Here is an 11,852-nt window from a genome sequence, read left to right as displayed (position 1 = left end):
TTATCGTGAAAAGTAATTATATAATTTACTTATAAAATTATACAAAATATTCCCTATCTGAATTAAATAATATAAACTAGCAGACTTGTGAAAAGTACGCGATACAAATTAGATGAAATTTTAACTTTAAGGCTTTGATTATTCTCATAGTGAAAATTATAAAATTCGTGAAATATTCAAATACTGAGACACGTATATATCTGTTGATCTACAGCACCCTCTAGTGGTTTGCTTCGAACCATATGTAATCTCGAATATCTTATTGGATTACACTTTGTCTCTCCCAAATGATGCGCGTAAAATATGCCCTCTATTGACATAATGTGTAACTATCATATCTTGACCTATCTACCCCAAGCAACGAGCATCGAATAATATGGTATTTAGTACTTTTGGCATAACTATCATTTAACATAGTCTTCTTCTCAAATTCTCTCTCTATCACCTGAGATAACCAATCAGCATGAGGCAGCATTGCTTAGATGCCCATATGTAGGCCTTACTGTTTATACAAATCTCAGCATCAGCTAAGGTTTCTAAGCACTTGAATACAATCCAAGTGAGAGATGATACAAAAGATTGGCCATTTAAGTACAAGCTCTCTTGGATAACCATTGGGGTATGTAACTTTGGTCTTAGATAATAATTCAAAGATATGAATTAATTCAATATGCTTGTGATATATATACATATATATAAAACAAATTTTCAAGTGTTTTGTTGTTTACTGTTGTTGATCCATTGTTACGTAACTTCCAACATATGGCGTAATATACGGTTAAATTATTAGTGTTCAATTTTTAGGCTTACTGATATATGTTTGATAGAGAATGTGGATATTGTTACTTAGAAGTAACCGTTTTATTGCTATACTTGACAATTCAATTTTGAGTAATGGCCATCAGCAGTCATTAATTTTTAATGAAATTAGTAAGAAAAATTACAGCAGCTTAAACATAATTATTGACAAATTACAGCCTAAGAAGTTTAAGATGGCGAAATATTTTATTTATTTCCAATAGCTATTACATATAAATGATAAACATAGTCTGTTTTAGAAGAGAAGTAAATTGAAAGTTTTATAAAACGCGCCTACATTAGTATAGAGACCCAAACGTCATTCAATTTTAAAACTTCGTTTTAGTACAGTCAATAGTTCAGAGGAATACACATACTCTTTACGGGGTAATTAGATATACATACTTTTACTCCAAGCTAGTAATGACAAGCAGGGGCGTAGATCCTGGGGGGATGGGGGTATACATCCTCTCCTTCATTTTAGGTGGGGGGTTTGGTGCATTCAATCATCCCCCCCCTACAGTTTGGCCTAGATGTAGGCTTTTGCAGTAGCCGAAATGTACATCTTTAATATATGCGTGCTTCTAAGCTTTTCGATCTAAGCAATAGTTCGTGTCAGTCAGTAGGCCTAAGTATACATGCAAGTATCGTGACAACAAGATTAGTCTGTGCTTGCATGTTTACGGCTTTTAGGTTTACGTAATCAGAGATTACCAATTTACAAATTGAACAGTCCACATAAGTGGTTGCAAAAATTATCCCCCCCCCATCGCGTGTAAAAACTCTACGCCCCTGACATTGACAAAGTATAAGTTATATAACAAATGTGACATCACGTTGGTCGAGTTTGAGTAACGTAGGTCACTCGATGTGAAGGACTATTGTTTATTTAGTCATCAATTACTACATATTAGCATATCTGTAAATATATGGAACAATTATTTTGTTCCTATATAAAAAAAGACATCGTTTTTTATTAAAACAGTTTTGAAATAATAAACCGGGTAAAGATAGTTTTTCAAAACTTTATTCTCTAGTTCCAGTTTTTTTATGGAACGTAAATGACAATACGAACAATGTTAACTTCTGAAGAACTGATTAAGAAAACCGTTTATTGCATAATAATAAAATGAATTATACCCACATATATTTCTCGAAATTAAACACTTCGTTTTACGTTAAATAGATGTCAATTAAAATAAATATTCTTTCACAGAAAACCTTAAATACTACTATCAGTTTTTACTATGCTAGATGAATAGTAATCGATAATAAATAGCAAAGTAAGAAAATATAGAAATTGGCTTCAATATTAAGTTTACAGCCTCATTATATTAAATATAAAATAAAACGTTTTGGTGGGGAAAAATATACTTGTCCCATATCTCCATCAAACTTTCTTCCTATTTAAAGCACTTCGTGATGATTAAACATTTTTATCATAAACAGGAATTATTTTGTTTATTTATATAACACGATTTTCTTATATTCTTTATTGGAAGTAATTTTATTATTTAGTGTAATATTCTATCAGATAAATTTTACTTATCAGAACCACTTTTGCTGCTATGTTATATATGCTTGAATTACTGAAATACAATAAACATCATTTGGTGTTCAGTTAACAAGTTTAGTTTTAAGAAACAATACTTTTCACGTCTTTCTTTGAATTTGTGCTCAACTGGGGATTTCTTACTACCACGTTTATTAAAATATAATAAAAACATTTACTGGAAACATTAATTTAACTGAAATTTTAAGAAATATAAAAACCAGTACTTAAATTTCTTTGAAAGAACTGTAGTAAAATACTTACAATTCACAGTTCAATTAATAGTATGAAGACACTTAACATTTTGGTACGTTGTGGTCTCTGTTTTCTAGTTAAATTCTTTGTCAATTGTTTTAATTTTCCTCCAATTTTGCCAAGCGATAATTGATTCGTCATAATATTCTGATCAAACTTATTCCACGCATATTAAACTATTCTGGAACTTTCCTTGTTTCTATTGTCAGTGTCCTCTTATTCGCTCATTAAGACGTCGTATGCTCGATCCAATATGTATACATTTGTAGGCAGAACACCGATGTTTGAAGATAACCTCGAAATTTTTGAGACAAAACAGACCTCAAAGCAAAGAGTTTGATGAAGAATGGATGTGCATGATAAACTGAATATTTCAAGTCGTTATTTTAATTTTAATAGGCCTATATCCTTAAAATTTGAAGAAAATATGACGAGAGTTTAGACGCGGGTTCACGCTAGTGTAATGGTGCGCAATAACACAAAATGATTCCTACCTTGAATTAGGCTGTGAGTACGTTATAATAGCAGCTAATCCTTTAGAGAAACTATATGTGATAGGGTGCTGCTGCCCGGCTACCTTGCAGCTCTAGATAGCAGTTCAAAATTAGAAACGAGGGCAGTTAATTATTCTAATAGAGTTTGATTATTTGCTTGTTTTAGAGTAAAGTCGCATCTGCTGTGTCCACCACGAGGAATCGAACATAGCCTTTTAAAGTTTAATTTTGTAAACTGATCACTGTATTACAGAAATACTGGCATAATAAGAAAAACGTAACTGAATTATTGTTTTCACTTACATTGTCACACCTCCAGGAGTAAAGTATAATGTTAGAAACAAAGATAATTTATGTCACATTAGCATTTACTGGTATAGATGGTTTGAAATATATATATATATATATATTTGGTCATCTATACAATAACGTAATTAGAATAAGAAATTACTAAAACGAGTAACAAGAAAAAATCCTTAATAATTTGATTTACGACTTCACTACCAGACGTTTTCTTCCAGATACCGGTTACTTGACTGTGAAGTTACTGATCCTAGATAAATGTATATTGAATTTGGATTATAATGTATAGAGATAAATATAAACTTTACATAAACTCTCTATTATATAGCAAATTAGAAACTCAAAAGTCTTAGGGATTTATTACTATTTTAATTTACCTTTAAAGCTTGGGTGAATTTCAGAACGTTTTGTTGTTAAAATATTCCATTTTATAAAAACTGATTTACGGATTATTTAAAAACTAAGTAGACTTTTACTTGAATTAACTCTTCTGGCGAGAAGTGGGAGATAACTTTAAATATTAAAGAACTCAATTCCAGTTCTAATATTAAGATTGAATATAAAAATATGATCTACCCACTTCAAGCTCTTGTCCTGTCTTGTCAAATGGCAATGCAAATGTGGAAATCCCTGTTAATAACGCTAAAAGCGAGTATATAACCACTGCTGTCTCGGGCTCAGACTCCATTAGAACCTGTTAAACACATTATATAGTTGTTGTAGCTGATTATAATGTCGTGTTCATTTGTGCCAGTTAGATAATATTGAATTAAGCTGATTCAAGAAACATTATGTGATGTTTTTAAAAATGTGTTTCTTGTTGTTAAGCAGAAAGCCACGAAAAGGCTATCTGTGCTGTATCCACTACGAGTATCAAAACCATATTTTTAATGTTATAAGCCTTCAAGTCTTAGAGCTGAGTCACTAAAGGATATGTTTTAATGGATGCCTCTATATCATACAGCGACACCTTTGAGATATTATACCACTAATATTCAGGTTTCGATTCCTAGAGTAGGCAAAATATAGATAACTCATTGTGCATCTTTTGCTTATTAACAAAATGAAAAACAAACTAACAGAAGGTAAAATACATGATATCGTGTAAACTAGTCTGAAACAAAGCTTACAACCACTAGTACGGAAAAACATAAAATTTATAAGGAAACACGTTTCTGTATTTTCATATGACATCTTCATTCCGATGTAATACTAGATCTAAATTGTATCTTAAATAAATAAACTTTAACAAACCATATTGATTAAACAAAAGTAATGTAATGGATACTTCCTAAACACAATAGAACTTTTCGTTACCCATTAAATATGGCTTTGTTATTCTTTTTTCTTAAAGCCTCTTCTCTACCTTTGGGGCCATTAACATTTTTAAGGAATTGACAGTTTAGATTCGCTTGGATAAATCAAACCAGACTAAAATACAAAATGAATATGTTTCTACTTTATTTAAATGTTAGATTTATATGTTATGAAGATATTTCAAAGCTAAAAAAAATTTTCACTTTATAAACCTTTGCGTATCTTTATTATTACAAAGTAAACAAAATAGTTTAAATGTAAAACCTATTGTAAACAGCAAGTTAAACTGAATTTACCTGGGCTACGAATGGAGTGATTATAGCCCCAATACGACCAAAAATCATGTAGAAACCATAAGCGAATGCCCGGTGAGTAGTTGGGTAAACCTGCAGAAACATATATATTATAAGAATATTCTAGAAAATCCTTTTGGTACAGATTAGACTAACAGAAGTAATTTATTGTCTCATTTGGCAGTACAGTAATAACAAAGGTGTAAGAGACAAATCAGTGCTATTCAGGTTCTCAGATGGTATAAACATACGAAAATAAAAATTTAAAAGTATATTACTAATACTATCTTGATAACGGTAATAGTTTCAATAAATATGTTATTTGTATTATTAATTATTTCATTAGTTTTGCTCTTTGATGTCAAAGTGAATGTATCTCACACATAAACATAATTTTGAATTCATATGTAAGTAAAAAGAAACGTTTAAACACTAACACTTACAATATTTACACTACTGCATTAAATATTTTACAATTCATACCTCATTTGTGTAGAGTACACAAACACCGAAACATGCTGAAACCGATCCTCTAGCAACAAACAGTGAGATTGCTGGTCTGTGAAAAACAACAATGAACAGTCAACTTAACCTTTGAATACTATCCTGAAAATGTCTGTACAGTATCCTTGAATATAGAGAATATAACTGAGACAATTTTGAAGAAAATAGGAATAAAAATTATATGTGTTGTAATCACTGAATTTGGATTTGTAATCGGAAACACCATTAATTGTAACTACACCTGGAAGTCAGTAATAATGTAATTTATATAAATTTTAGTTTTATATTATCACTCAATTTAGAAAATATAAATTATACTGAAAATTACAAAGTTTAACGTCAGTTTGTTGAAGTTCAACATTACGTAAATTATTCAATTGTTACGAACAACTTCAGCAATGCATTATGTATAATTACAGACACAAAAACACACACACACATCAATAGTTACGATTTTTTAATCGAAGGCTCAATTTATAATTGGGACAAATTATGATAATTAAGTTGGCTTGTGTTTAATTTCGTGCAAAGGTGCTCAAGGACTATCTCCACTATTCGTCCCTAATTTAGCAGTGATATAATAGATAGAAGGACAACACCATCTACCACCAACCCTCAGGGTATGATCTTCTGATCGTAATGTAACTTAATTGTTTTCTACACTGGATTCCACATAAATTTTATTTGTTGGATGACATTAACAGCCCGGCATGGTCGGGTGGTTAAGGCACTCGACTCATAAGCTGAGGGTCGCGGGTTCGAATCCCCATGACTCCAAACAAGCTCGTCCTTTCAGCCGTGGGGGCGTTATAATGTAACGATCAATCCCACTATTCGTTGGTAAAAGAGTATCCCAAGAGTTGGCGGTGGGTGGTGATGACTAGCTGCCTTCCCTCGAGCCTTACACTACTAAATTAGGAACGACTAGTGCAGATAGCCCTCGTGTAGCTGTGCGAGAAATTAAAAAAAAAGACAATATGAACTGCACACTTTATTATGCTTATGAATACAATATCAAGCTGTTTTTGGTGTTTTCATACATTCGAGCGATACACAAAGGCTTCTTATAGAGTAAGCAGCTAACAAAATTCAGTGCCAATTTTGAGCTACTTTAATATAGCAGTTAAACTTTACTGTCTCTGTTATAAAGAATGAATAGTATATAAGCTAATAGTGAGTTGTTTACCGGTCTGCGGCATGGGTCTTCATGTGTACAGTACTAGGAAAAATACAAAAGAAAAGAAAATGAAATGAGCCGTACAAAACACTAGTACGTTGTTGGAAGCTTTTTGTTTTACACAGGACGATATATCTTGTTTGTCACTATTATTATCGTAGGATTGAGGAATATTGTTTCACTTGTCCTATGTTACCATACATAACTCAGTCAACATACTTTAGTCGCTCCGTGATTTTCTAAGTTTTTACGCGAGCCTTAAATTGTTCGTAACGGACTCTGTCTTGGCTAAGTTGTGATTGTAAATATTCAATCGGCCTCTTTGTTTTCAAGATGTTGTCTCATTCTGTACATAGAATCATTTTGATTAAGTGCCCTCTTAACCAGGTTATCCGTTCAAAAGACTAGTGAACATATTCTTGGCGTAGCTTTAAAAAAAAAAAAAAAAGTAGTGTAAAATTTCATCCATATTCTCAGTATTTTAGTGTAAAGATTTCTTTGTTTGATGTCATATATCACTTTTGATGTCTACTTCAGATGTAACATACACCAGTCACATCTGTGATAATCATAGCTGTTTAAACCTTACGAGGCTTTACCTTTTATATTTGTAAGAAGAAAAATAAAAATAAATCTGAAAGAAGAGTTATCTGAATGATTCTTAATATAAGTTTGATAAATATGTTATTAGCATATAAAAATCTTCTGTATAACGCAATAAATTGAATAGGAGACGATTGTGACAAGGTCGTCTCACGCTAGTCTCGTCCACGGATTTACAACGCTAAAATCAGGGTCTCGACTCAGCAGATAGCCCAATGTGGCTTTGCTATAAGAAGACTGTTATTTTATTTTAAAAATTCAGTTAAAGTCTCGTAACCCTGTGAACTGAATTATTTGTGATAATGAAAAATATTTTTATAAGATTTTATAAGAATAGTCAGTAACTAACTTATGGTAACTGTTACATTACACAAATTCTTCAATAAAATGCATTGTATCAGTACATATCATTGTTGTTAAATTTATATATTTCATCTGTTTCAGTACTTACGGCATTTTGTTTATCAATAACATCATGACAGATGCAGAGTAGAAACACAAAAATATAAACATTAATTTTCGTCTTCCTACAGGTTCGATAAATAGCCACGCAAAAAAAACACCTAGAAAAGAAAAATAAGCTTTTATTATTGCTATGATAATCCATCATAATTGATACCTTATCTAGTTTATTCACTAAAAGATATTGTATCAGAACACACCATTGTTGTTAACTATATATATATATCAGTGATGTCGAGAAACCCACTTGTTGAGAAATTTATATGCAAAAACGGCTCGTTTGGGTTGAGAAAATATTTTACATAGAAGAGCGAACAACGTATAAAGGTGTCCTTTATACCTATATTAATATAATAAAATTATATATTCAAACATCTAATACCGCCCTCTACATTTCGACACACAGTTACACAACCCCTTTCAAACATGTGGTCAGCTTCCGGTCAGTTACCTCTTTCTTTGTGAACCTGACGATGACCGAAGAAGGTCGAAACGTTGTTCGCTCTTCTATGTAAAATATTTTCTCAACCCAAACGAGCCGTTTTTGCAGAATATATATATATTCTGTCTGTTTCAGTAGTTACGGCACTTTGTTTATCAATAACATCATGACAGATACAGAGTAAAAACACAAACATATAAACATTAATATTCGCCCGCCAAAAGGTTTTGGCAAGTAACCATTAGAAAAACAAAACACCTAGAAACCTACCATAGTCTGTTTCTTCCAATTAAAAAAACATAACCAACATCTTGTAATAAAAAATTGAAATAATGATTTTATAATTAAAGTTCAGTTGTTTCATTTCGAGATATATGGTGTATTTTTTGGGAGTTTTTGTATAGAGCGATGGTACATCATACGCGCATAATATTGAATATTTTGTATTTTTCATGTAGACAATTTAAGAAACCTGAAGTGCTCTTCAGATATGATGTAACATGAGTAACGTGTTGTGAGTCTTTTGTAAAATTCAAGTTTTTTTTATTACAAGGTGTGTCAGTGTTTAATATAATAGATCGTAATTGTGTATTCTGTTTGTAAAGGATTGAAATACTTACCATTCACAACGTCAAGAGTTGTTCATAATATTTATTTTATCTTTATTTTAATTTATATTGCTTTGCCTCAGCTCTGTTTCGTATAATTTCTGGTTTATTATGTATGCACGATTAAATGTTCAGTGAATATTACTGCAAACATGTTGCCTTTATCGAACATTTTAATATTGTTTATCTTATTAGTTAGATTTTTTATGGTAATTAAAATATTTTCAAATAAAAAGTTGTTTGAAAATATATTTAAACACCTTAAAAGAGCACTATGTTATTTAATTGTATTGTTTGTAGTTAAGTACAAATTATTGCTTTGTCCACCACGGATATCGAAACCTGATTTCAAGCGTAAGACTGCAAACATACCGATATGCCACTGTGCAGCTTTTTAATTAAATGTTGTTGAACCCTAGGATATCTGACCTTTGTGCGTTAATTTGTGTCGAGATACGTAGAAGCACACATAAAACATCTATTAAGCTGAGTTTTAATTGCTTTCAGTCATTCTAAGATAATTTCAGTGTATCGAACAGAGAATTCTCTGTCGTACTCCACTTTTAAATGACATTATGCTAAATAATTATACAAAGAAACACTTTCTATCATTAAACATACAACAATTTGTTAAACAAATAAATGAAAAACTACCGCTTAGCTCTAGCTAAGTAATTCATCAAAGTGCAAGTAATACTACAGTTGAGTATACATGTCACGTTCTTCACAGATTATATTCTCTATCGAAGAATAGCCTGTGTTTTCTTTCAAATACCAAAGCACATTTGACATATACACTTATTTAATCATAACGCTAAAACTTAATAACGTAGTCTCAAATACTCTCTTGATCGTCAAATATCTGTTAAAGAAAATTTTGTTGGTCGTAAATAAAAATCACTAAAGAGCTAAAGTTTTGTCTTTCACATCTTTATAAAACCAGTGTTAATTCTTGAAAAACGAAGTAGTTTTGACTCAACTCGTTCACTTCAGTCAAACAATATCAGTAAAGTTGAAAGAGGTGTGTAATACCTCTTTACAAAATTATATGGGGTTTGAATAGAACGGATACTCGTTCAAATATAAAGATAGATAATACAATGTTAATGATACACTAATGTTGATGTTTTACAAAAAAAAAACGTAGTGTAAATCAAGTTAATAACCATGTAAATAACCAATGTTTTCATAATGTAAATAAAATAAGATGCCCCTGCATTGACAAAGTCGAGCCATCACCATCAATTGAGGAAGATAGGAAACTAAAACTTGCTAACCTCGAAGAAGATATAATGTAGTTGTTTGAATTAGAAATTAATAAAAAGTAATTATTGTATAATATAATAAAAAATAAACAGTAACTAAAGAAAAATGGATAAACAGATCGCATTATTATTATATTAACAAAACAAAAATTGAAAGAAAATGTTGTCCCAGTGTCTTCATTTAGCTTTATCATTATCGCTTGTCACTGACTATTTAAACCGTAGAGTTTTAAAAACTCATAAATCATATTTTGTGAGAAATAAAATTAGTGTAAACTGAAGACCAATGTTTATGAACAAAAGTCAGCTTAACTTAGTCATGAGATATTTTTTTTATTGAAATATTTACTAGGTTTGAAATTGAGAAGCACTAGCAATACAATACTTTCAACAACCTTAAAAATTAATCATAAAAAATAACAGTCTAGCTTGACCTATCTGTTATTTTATGAACACATTTATTACATGTTACCAAGAATCTCTGCAGCTGTGGTCCAGAGTAGATTGATGTAGTCTGAGAGCGAAAGTGGTTTACAGGGCATGTAATATTCCGAAACTGTCAAGTTTCCAGAATATTGTTTGTTCCATTTTTCGGCATGTTGGGTAGCTGTTGAGAAAAAAAAAAGCATACTGAATAACGTTTATTCAGATGTGGTGTTCCTAAATACGTGCTAACTATTGTTAAAGGTTACAGGTCATCAAATGTTCAAAAATTAATTTTATTTAGTTCTCGCCACTATAGCCAGATTATCTTATTAAAACAATACTTTGAATGATAGCAAGTTAAAACTCTCGCCACTATAGCCAGCTTATCTTATAAACTGAATGCTTTCGGTGATAGCAAGTTAAAACTCTCGCCACAAGAGCCAGCTTATCTTATTAACTCAATACTTTCGGTGATAGAAAGTTAAAACTCTTGCCACTATAGCCATCTTATCTTATTAACTGAATGCTTTCGGTGAAAGCAAGTTAAAACTCTCGCCACAAGAGCCAGCTTATCTTATTAACTCAATACTTTCGGTGGTAGAAAGTTAAAACTCTTGCCACTATAGCCAGCTTATCTTATTAACTGAATGCTTTCGGTGAAAGCAAGTTAAAACTCTCGCCACAAGAGCTAGCTTATCTTATTAACACAATACTTTCGGTGATAGAAAGTTAAAACTCTCGCCACTATAGCCAGCTTATCTTATTAACTGAATGCTTTCGGTGACAGCAAGTTAAAACTCTCGCCACAAGAGCCAGCTTATCTTATTAACACAATACTTTCGGTGATAGAAAGTTAAAACTCTCGCCACTATAGCCAGCTTATCTTATTAACTGAATGCTTTCGGTGATAGCAAGTTAAAACTCTCGCCACTATAGCCAGCTTATCTTATTAACACAATACTTTCGGTGATTGTTTGTTTGTTTTTGAATTTCGCACAAAGCTACTCGAGGGCTATCTGTGCTAGCCGTCCCTAATTTAGCAGTGTAAGACTAGAGGGAAGGCAGCTAGTCATCACCACCCACCGCCAACTCTTGGTCTACTCTTTTACCAACGAATAGTGGGATTGACCGTAACTTATAACGCCCCCACGGCTGAAAGGGCGAGCATGTTTGGCGCGACGGGGATGCGAACCCGCGAACCTCAGATTACGAGGCGTACGTACGCCTTAACACGCTTGGCCATGCCGGGCCAGTACTTTCGGTGATAGCAAATTAAAATTCTCACCACTATAGCCAGCTTATCTTATTAACACAATACTTTCGGTGAAAGAAAAGTAAGATTAAAAGTTAAGG

The 11,852-nt window shown here is 31.8% G+C and overlaps 1 protein-coding gene across 1 annotated transcript in view; it reads right to left on the bottom strand.

The window, feature by feature from the left end:
• Nucleotides 1-999: 999 nt before the first annotated feature.
• The window catches only part of LOC143239119 (synaptic vesicle 2-related protein-like), a 55,459-nt gene continuing 44,606 nt past the window's right edge, over nucleotides 1,000-11,852 (bottom strand). The window contains exons 10-15 of the mRNA XM_076479959.1: nucleotides 10,546-10,680; nucleotides 7,748-7,859; nucleotides 5,496-5,571; nucleotides 5,016-5,105; nucleotides 3,983-4,096; nucleotides 1,000-3,652 (exon numbers count right to left, since the gene is read on the bottom strand). Of these exons, the coding sequence (XP_076336074.1) occupies nucleotides 3,644-3,652; nucleotides 3,983-4,096; nucleotides 5,016-5,105; nucleotides 5,496-5,571; nucleotides 7,748-7,859; nucleotides 10,546-10,680 (536 nt within the window). The 3' untranslated portion in view covers nucleotides 1,000-3,643. The remainder of the gene's footprint in view (nucleotides 3,653-3,982; nucleotides 4,097-5,015; nucleotides 5,106-5,495; nucleotides 5,572-7,747; nucleotides 7,860-10,545; nucleotides 10,681-11,852) is intronic.

The sequence above is a fragment of the Tachypleus tridentatus genome, chromosome 13, assembly GCF_004210375.1.
Source record: "Tachypleus tridentatus isolate NWPU-2018 chromosome 13, ASM421037v1, whole genome shotgun sequence".
In the NCBI taxonomy this organism is placed as follows: domain Eukaryota; kingdom Metazoa; phylum Arthropoda; class Merostomata; order Xiphosura; family Limulidae; genus Tachypleus; species Tachypleus tridentatus.
The sequence above is the reverse complement of the archived record's forward strand: the minus strand, read 5'-3'. Positions and strand labels throughout refer to the sequence as shown.